Source organism: Typopeltis vanoorti, chromosome 24 (genome assembly GCF_054136105.1).
Source record: "Typopeltis vanoorti isolate ZY-2024b chromosome 24, IOZ_Tvanoo_1.0, whole genome shotgun sequence".
Taxonomy (NCBI): domain Eukaryota; kingdom Metazoa; phylum Arthropoda; class Arachnida; order Uropygi; family Thelyphonidae; genus Typopeltis; species Typopeltis vanoorti.
In genome coordinates, this window is record NC_143572.1 from 80,144,689 (window position 1) to 80,154,236 (window position 9,548).

At 34.9% G+C, this 9,548-nt stretch overlaps 1 protein-coding gene across 1 annotated transcript; it reads left to right on the forward strand.

Moving 5' to 3' along the window:
• The first annotated feature begins 377 nt into the window (after nucleotides 1–377).
• Nucleotides 378–3,606, forward strand: LOC150093448 (uncharacterized). The gene is made up of 2 exons (XM_090413621.1): nucleotides 378–513; nucleotides 895–3,606. Exons 1-2 carry the CDS (start codon nucleotides 378–380, stop codon nucleotides 1,884–1,886), a joined length of 1,128 nt encoding a protein of 375 aa, XP_090269747.1. The 3' UTR covers nucleotides 1,887–3,606.
• The last annotated feature ends 5,942 nt before the right edge of the window (nucleotides 3,607–9,548 follow it).

Sequence of the window (9,548 nt, forward strand, 5' to 3'; positions counted from 1 at the left end):
ATATCAAAGAATGCGCAGTGGTGAGAAAACTTATTTGCCCTGTGTGTAGTTCTACGTTTTATACTCTATATCACCATAAAAAGCATTAAAATCCACAATCTGAGCGAAAAAAAATTTTTCTTGTAATATAATATATGACAAACAATTTTACAAACAGCTTATCTTAAAAACATGAAAAGGCACACCACAGTCTGCTCCTTTTCATGCAAAAACTGTCGGGAGAAACCGTTCACTTGTTTAACCTAAAAACACATGAAAGAATTCACACCAGAGAAACCTTTTCCAAGTGAAATTTAAATTTGTTTCAGGCAGTTCACAGCTGAAAAGATTTAAGAATTCATACTGGTCAGAAAACCTTTCAATTCGAAATTTGCAACATGATGTTTTCTGACAGTTCGCATCTCAAAAGACATATAACTGTTCATACTGATGAGAAACATTTTCTATGCGAAATTTGCAACAAGAAGTTTTCAGACAGTTCAACTCTGAAAAATCATCTAAGAGTTCACACTGGTGAGAAATCTTTTCTATGTGAAATTTGCAGTAGGAAGTTTTCAGACAGTTCGACTCTGAAAAGACATCTAAGAGTTCACACTGGTGAGAAACATTTTCTATGCGAAATTTGCAACAAGAAGTTTTCAGGCCTTTGGAGTCTGAAAATACATCTAAGAATTCATACTGGTGAGAAACCTTTTCTATGCGAAATTTGCAACAAGAAGTTTCCACAGAGTTCGAATCTGAAAAGTCATCTAAGAGTTCACACTGGTGAGAAATCTTTTCTATGCAAAATTTGCAACAAGAAGTTTTCAGAAAGTTCACATCTGAAAAGACATCTAACAGTTCATACTGGTGAGAAACCTTTTCTATGCGAAATTTGCAACAAGAAGTTTTCAGGCCGTTGGAATCTGAAAATACATCTAAGAATTCATACTGGTGAGAAACCTTTTCTATGCCAAATTTGCAACAAGAAGTTTTCAGAGAGTTCGGGTCTGAAAAGTCATCTAAGAGTTCACACTGGTGAGAAACCTTTTCCATGCAAAATTTGCAACAAGAAGTTTTCATACAGTGCCACTTTAAGAAAACATCTAGGAGATCACACCGGAGAAAAACCGTTTCTGTGCGAAATTTGCAACAAGAAGTTTTCTTACAGTACTAGTTTGAAAAGACATCTAATAGTACACACTTGTGCGAGATCCTTTCAATGCGAATTTTGCAACAAGAAGTTTTCTTACAGTTCTCGTCTGAAAACACATCTAAAAATTCATTCTGGTGAGAAACATTTTCTATGCGAAATTTGCAGCAAGGAATTTTCAGACAGTTCGACTCTGAAAATTCATCTAAGAATTCACACTGGTGAGAAACATTTTTTATGTGAAATATGCAACAAGAAGTTCTCACAGAATTCTCATCTGAAAAGTCATCTGCGATTTCACACTGGTGAGAAACCCTTTCTATGCAAAATTTGCAACAAGTCGTTTTCACACAGTTCGCAAATGAAAAGACATCTAACAGTTCATTCTGGTGATAAACCTTTTCTATGCGAAATTTGCAACAAGAAGTTTTCAGAGAGTTCGAGTCTGAAAAGTCATCTAAGAATTCACACTGGTGAGAAACTTTTTCCATGCAAAATTTGTAACAAGAAGTTTTCATACAGTTCAACTTTAAGAAAACATCTAGGAGATCACACTGGTGAGAATCCGTTCCTTTGCGAAATTTGCAAGAAGAAGTTTTCTTGCAGTTCCAATCTGAAAAGACATCTAAGAATTCATACTGGTGAGAAACATTTTCTCTGTGAAATTTGCAACAAGATGTTTTCAGAGAGTTGCAGTCTGGAAAAACATAGAAGAATTCATTCTGATGAGAAATCTTTTCTATGTGAAATTTGAAACAAGAAGTTTTCATACAGTTCGAGTCTGGAAAAACATCGAAGAATTTATTCCAGTGAGAAACCTTTTCTATGCGAAATTTGCAACAAGAAGTTTTCTTACAGTTCCAATCTGAACAGACATCTAAGAATTCATACTGGTTAGAAACCTTTCTCTGAAAAGTTGCAACAAGAAATTTTCAGATAATTCTAGTCTGAAAAGTCATTTAAGATTGCATACTGAGAATCCTTTCACTTTTACCGATTGTAGCTCTACGTTTTCTGTTATATAGTTACTGCAGGAGCACCGAAAACGGTACGATATGACTGATTTTGTGTGCAAAATATGTGGGAGACAATTTTCTGAGTCAGGCTCTCTTAAAAAGCATATAGAAAGGCATACCACCGATTGCTCTTTTTTACATGAAATCTGACACGAGAATTTTTTCGACTCATTTTACCTGAAAAGACAAAGAGTTCACTCCCAGGAGAAATTGTTTCCATGTGAAATGTTTTCAACTCTAAGCTCCCTTAAAAAACAACAGGAATAGCACCCTCTGTCTAAAGAAAAGCTTGTTTCGTCTAAAAAAGTGAGAAACAATTTTCTGAGTAAGGCTATCTTAAAAATCACATGAAAAGGCACACCAGAGATTACTCATTTGAATGCAAAGTCAGTCACAAGAAATTTTTCAGCTTGTCACACCTACATAAACACGAAAGTGTTCGCACCAGAGAGAAACTTTTTCCATGTGAAATTTGCATCAAGAGGTTTTTAGAGTTCACATTTGGAAAGACATCTATGAGTACAAAGTGATTAGAAATATTGCACTTCCCAAACGTGTGGGAAAATATTCTTGCTAAAGAACATCTGGTGACCCACTGAAAAATTCAACAACTAATGAGTGGTGGTGTGTCCTTGTCACTTATGTCCAATTATATTTGCATATCTCCAAGTCTACCTTTTATGCACAACTTATTATTTGTTTTTCGAAAATAACACAGTGAGTACACTGGGTTTCCAAGTGTCACTTGAGTTTTAAAAGTATCATATGTGGACTAAAGGGAAAGTCCCTAAATTTTTCAAAACCGTGCGAATGGAATTGGTTTCAATACTACACAAAAAATAATTGAACTCTTGTAGACACTGTTTAATGCAATGCGGTATCGGGAACTTGCTAACACCAAGCAGGGATTTTCCGAAGTTACTTCAGAGGTTCGCTATTTTTTTGCTGCTACCTTCGAAATAAAGTCCTCTTGAAGGAATGGATGCAATGTTTTCATAACCGACTACCTGCGGTTTTCTTTTTTTGATGGTATCGTCGGTTTCCCACATGTTTAAATTTTGTCGTTCACTTCGCGCTTCACGATAAAAAGAGAACAAAAAGCTTCAAAGAAGTGTTTAAAGAGTGGTGTTTCTCGTACCAGGTAATAGGCACATGAAAATTATTTCAGATTACTCTGATCTCGGGTGTATTTTAAAAATGCTAATATCTATTAACCATGACAAGTTTCCACCCAACCTTTTTAATGTGTAGCCAAACCACCGCTCATCCTTTGAAGTTCATATGTTTCAAGACCATCAGAGTAGGTAAGAACATGAAAGTGGAAAGACAGCAGCAACTAGTATACAGGAATGCGGAACTTCACTGCACCCGTTTTAGATATTTTCATGTTAAATACCAAAGAGGCCTTTTTTCAGTGACATTTTGGATGAATAAAATTTTAGCTACTTTATTTTGTTGTATTAACTATGGGTTTATTTATTTACACTATCATTTCACATGTTCCACGTTTTTTAGTTTAGTGTGATATGAAAACTGTTTTCATTTACTTTGCAGACAATTTATTATGCTTAAAAGTGAATTGCAAATTGTAATCGCAAAGCAATTTCTGATGAGGTGGTTCACCTGAAATTTAATAGAATGCAATTCCTTTTGTATATTTGTGAGGATATTTCAATACCTAATTGCTATTTAAAAATGCTTGTTCTAATGTATAAGCTTTTTAAAAAATATATAAGAAACATGTTTTGGATATGACATTGTGTCTCTGGGGGATATAACAAATTCAATTCTAAAAAAGCAAATTAGATGAAGTAATGACACACAGTCGTCTACTTCAAAACCAGATTTATATTTCTCTCGTCGACTTTTTGTTTATGGAAATGTTTCTTCACACTTCCTTGAGGAAACTTCACTTAATCAACTGATCAGAGTATTCTCTTATATTGATGACAGCGATTTACCTGATTTCTAATCCCATTTATAATCACTTTAAATTGTTATTTTTTTTAAATTTATTTCTCTCATGATGCTCTTTCTGTATGCAAATTTTTCTTCCCACTATGGTGTTTCATTTGAAATGACACCATACCCACAAGATTTTGTACATGATCCACACAAATTACAGAAGTGCTGCAGAACCATTCGACAGAGTGTTGGCCATTATTATAACTTACATGGGCAAAAGGTATCTGATGAGATTCAAGAGAAGTTTTTAAAAAGTTCATATTGCTTTCTATTTTAAAAACATTTATAGTCGACTGTAATTGCCAAGTGTTTTGGGGTCTGTTATTAAAATTTCAGGTATTATTTCAAAAAAAAATCAGCTAATGCCGTTTTATTCCCGTATACGGGGAGTAGGCGAAGCCATTTAGCCCTAACTTTTGGAGACTGAGTGGGCAGTTCAATCTCCACTGGAACCAATCAGAGATAGATGGCCCAAGGCTATCACTAATTAAGCGGTACTCAGTGAAGAGAGACGGCTCAAATGTGCCGCCATCTCGTGGTTCCTAACACAATATATTTAATGTCTGAAATAATGTGGGTTCTACGGTCGATTTTCTTGAGTTTACAGGACGAAAAACCCGAGTTTCCGGGAGGAAAAACCTGCTTGCCCGTGCCAGAGATCGACTAACTCGGGAACCGGTCAAAAAAGGCTTAGAAAAATTTCCTCTAGTCGCCGACTAGACTCGAAACCAAATCTTCCTTCGTGCGGCCAAGCGCCATGGTTGGCAAACGCCACATCCACTGAGCTTTATTTCATTTATTAATATATATTACAATCACTGCAATATAAAATAATAAAACTGGTATTATAGCAACGAAATGGAAATGCAACTGTGATTCTGACAGCAAAGACGACACAAACTTCTGAAATTAAAATTCCAGTAGCACTGTACAGGGATGTTCAAACGCTTCTTCAATCCTAACTGAATCAACATGTCACATACTGGGCTGCATTCACTCAAATACGTTAAGTAGTGATTGTTATGAACATAACAGTCACTATTTAAAAGCCATCCCAGATTCCACACTCCCGAATCAAAAAATTAGAATAATCAAAGAAAATGCGTTGAATGATTTGCAATTATAATTTACTGCAAAGTATAATTATTACAAAATATGAATTAGCATCGTCAAAATCCTTACTTTGTAGATTATATAACCATTTAATCATATAACCATTTAATCACATTATTTGAAAACATTCAAAAAATTACAATCATTTCAAATTTCTTCGATCAGTTTTGGGGAGAGCATAGAAATAGCATGTATGGCTCATGCGTGACGAATCGTTTGTGCGTGAATTTCAGTAAATCATTTGCTAAACAGCGGTCGAACGAGTAACATAACGGAACCCAATAAGTTTCGTATGGTGTCTATGGAAAGAAGGCCAAACCACAGATTTTAGCTAAGGAATTCATGTGTTGTCAAGCAAGCTGAAACAGTATTCTAATTACTGCAGTTTTCAATAACCTTTGGTTATTAATAAAAGTAATAACGAAATTTCAAACAAATGATTATTACCTTTCGACTGCTGTTGAAGCGATCGAAAGGTAATAATTACATCAAGAGATGAGAGCAGATTGGGGTTTAAATCATGTGTGCCTAAGAGAAAGCCACTCATGAATTCCAAGCAAAAGGCACCTAGAGTGCAATGATATAAGCAAGGACTAGGGTCAAAAGAACTGGAATAGGCACTTTTTATCAAGGAAATTGTTATGTGCAGGGTCGGTATAACACATTAAGCAGACGATGCATCGCATCGTGGCGCCTTCAAATGCCGCTGAAGTGAGTGGAAAAAGTGAAATAAAAACTCCTTTTCGTGTTAGTGTTTATTAAATGTGGATATGCACTAAATAGATCATCTTAAATACTTCGAATTTTACTAACATTTAGCAAACCCTGCAAGTTTTTCGTTATATATATATATATATATATATATATATGTGTGTGTAGTATAAAGTGTCGGGAGCTCACCCAGGGAACCTTACACTATCGACATTCTTTCTTACATGCAGCTTGCCTTCGCCAGTTAGGACCTCAGCGCATACCTGTATCCGGCTTAATATTTATTACGAAGTGACATTAATGCGTTCTTTGAGGAATAGACCTCATGAGTGGTTTTGTAAATCATCCAATTTTTGATTGCTAAACACAGTGAATGTGTGGTTAATTCACATTAAGTTAAGAATATTCAAAATTTAAGCTATTGAGCTATGGCTTTACAAAGCAAAGGAGAATTTATGCATTTCTTTTAATATTTATTATTTATTTTTATATCTTAACAGATTTTGTTCAATAGGTTTTTACTTTAAAATAATTTTTTGGGCATAATGGAGACAAAAAAAATTATACGGAGCTTCAAATAAAATTAAAAAAACTTGATAAAGAGAAACAGAAAGGACAGCTAACTAAATCCCTCAAAGTCTGAAGGTTTATCTTCGTACCTATTAGTCTAGAATATCTAAATTTAAACATTAAAAATTTGCCCAAAACAAGAATACGATAACGGGGTGAACACGCGAGCATTAAGAGACACGTGAGCAGCACGCATATTACATTAGGTAATCGGTGATGCTGCTGAAGTTAATACTGAAACAGCGAGGTTGTATAGCACTGTAAGAAATCGAAAATTTATTTTGTGCTTGAGTAAAGGATGTGGTGCACTGTAAAATACAGCAATATTACACTTAAAACTTTATAAGATACTAGATGGGACACACACTCACACAATGGGTGTGCCATGGCCATCAAAGGATACCCGTTTGGCGTCTTGAGCAAGAAGCATTTGATAAAATAATGTATGAAACGTTTGATGAAGTTTGCAACCTCTGTTCATGTTATAGGCTTGTATGACTGCTGTGGGTCCAGGTAGGCTGTGTATTGTGTACAAATGAGTCAATTCCAAAGTGTACCTTCTTGCCAAAAAAAGGAAATGACCATCACATAAATCTTCTGATGCCAGTAACAGAAAGCACTTCAAAATTTATGTGATGGTGGTTTCCTTTTTTAGCAAGATTCAGCTTCTTGTAACACTCCCAATTGCGCTTGTAGATGACTTCAAAGAAAGTCAAATGAATAAGTGGCAAACTTACCAGATTTAAACTCCATTGAGATTTTGTGGGGAATTGCGAAGAAACGCCTTCAAGAAGTATTCCCAAGAGACAAAAATGAACCTGTTTCTAATCTGCAGACCACATGGCATCTTTTGATTAAAAAAAAAAGACTGAACTGCTAGTAAATAACTGCTTACGAACAGTCATAAAAGCTGCAAAGTACTATTTATCGTGTTGTTTCCCTTTGACTCTAATTTGTGTGCTTTTTTTTTTTTTTTTTTTTTTGCATTATTCTGATATTTTAACCACGTTAAAAATTATTCTAATATTGTGAATGATTTCAAATAATTTTCCTATAATTTACACTATATTTATGGTCTGTGTAGCAGAGTGGAAGTGGGGCTTCGTCCTCTTCGGCTTGGTCGTTCGAAGTTAGGTTTAGGTTCAAGTCTAGTCCTCGACTGGAGCAACTTTTTCTTAGCCTATCTTCGACCAGTTATTGAATTAATCTCTGGTATGGGTAAGCAGTTTTTTTTCTCTCGGAATCTCTGTTTTTCCCCCCCCCCGTATATATATATATATATACTAAAGAAAATCGCCCTTAGTACCCATATTATTTCCGACAGTAACATATCCTGTTAGGGTATTTACCTACCTGATGATAACATGTCTAAAGCTCTGGTATAATGAATTTAAAAAATTTATTTTCAGAACGCAGCAAACAGCATGTCTGAAAATTTTTCACGACTTTACTGATTTATTTTTCTTTCACTTGTACCAAGTGTCTCTTGAACTATGTCTCTTCCTGGTGTATGCCAATTTCCACGTGACTGCGATCTTTCTTACTTTGGGCAAACCGAACATTCAATAGAAAGAGAATGCAAGAACGTCAGTCTTATATTCTTCATAACAAATCCGATAAGTTTGGTTTAGCGGAACACGGAATAGAGGCCCGTATTCGAAGAGAGTGCTGAGGCCTTACTTCACCGCCCTAACTTGAATCGGAATGACTGCCTATCCTTGTCAAAAATATGGGAAACATTGATTCGATTAACATTCTTTTTTCAGGCCAATAATGATATTTACAAAGACATAAAACATCTGGATACTACAGTTGTCTAGTGATCTGTTTAGTATGATATTATAATTACATATTTCTATATGCGATTTATTTTAGACTTTTACGATTAACTTTTATCTCAGTGAAAGCATAGCGCTATTAACGGTTTAATTTCACGTGGCTCATACTATTTTGAAAAAAAATCAATGATTTGCATTCTATCTTGTAAGAATTGTTATTTTTAAGCCACTAACGATAGCTTGTTAGTTTGAAAGTGAAATATTTCGTGTAGATAATTTATAGATGATGACGTCTTAAACCAGAGCTTTTCAAACTGTGTCGCGACTCGTTAGTGTGTCGGTTGCAGTGTAAAGGTGCGTCGCGCGAACATAAGGTGTTAAACAGAATAATCGCTGAAAAATTCCACAGCGGAATCCATTTCACAAAGTACCGGTATGATTTTTTGTTCGCTCCATGAAAGAAGATATTTGGTCAACCGCTCGGAATCCCCTCCCTGAGTTAATACCGACCTGCATGCAACCATCACCCTCAGATTCGTTTTCGTTGGGGTTTTCTATAGTTCATTCAAATATGAGTGACAGTAAATGCAAGCATAACCTAAATTGTGCAGAGCCATACTAAGGAGTCCCAAAAATACTTTACTTTAAATAGAATGTAATTGCAAGATGTTTTACGTTCTAGAATTTAAATTTCACTTTCAAAATTATATATACAAACTTTTAATTATTTTTAACCTTTAAGAATATTTCATATCAATGTATATTTCGATAAATAATGGAGAATAAATGCAGCCGAATTCATCCCTCTGGTTTTATCACGGAGCTAGTCGCTCGGTTTTATTATCGTTCGACCAATAAAAATAAAGCGCCCCACTTATTTATACAAATGTTATTATTGATGTTTATTCTAACTGCAAAGTGAATAAACGAAGAGCTGGTGTTTTCATTTTATGCTTAGTTGTGCACAGTTTCATTTATCAAATTGGTGTTGAATTACCAGTAAAATGGATAAGTTTCTAATTAATAAAAGAAAAGCTGAAGGATACGTTTGTGATGAACAAAATGTATCGACTATAGAGGAAACTACGCAAGAATCAACTGTTGAACGGTCTGCATGAATACGGAAGAAGTGTAAAGGAAACTTTTCCACGCCTCGTTTATACAATAAAGATTATATGAATTTGAGGTTCACATTTTCTGGTAATGAAAACCATCCTTGTCCCCAGTGTTTATTTTGTGGGGTGATACTTGCAAATGAAAGTA

Excerpts from the sequence above, each read along its gene's own strand:
- LOC150093448 (XM_090413621.1), top strand. The coding sequence starts at position 378 with ATGATGTTTTCTGACAGTTCGCATCTCAAAAGACATATAACTGTTCAT. Across the intron at positions 514-894 it reads TCATCTAAGAGTTCACACTG|GCCGTTGGAATCTGAAAATA; the intron begins GTGAGAAATCTT and ends AGAAGTTTTCAG.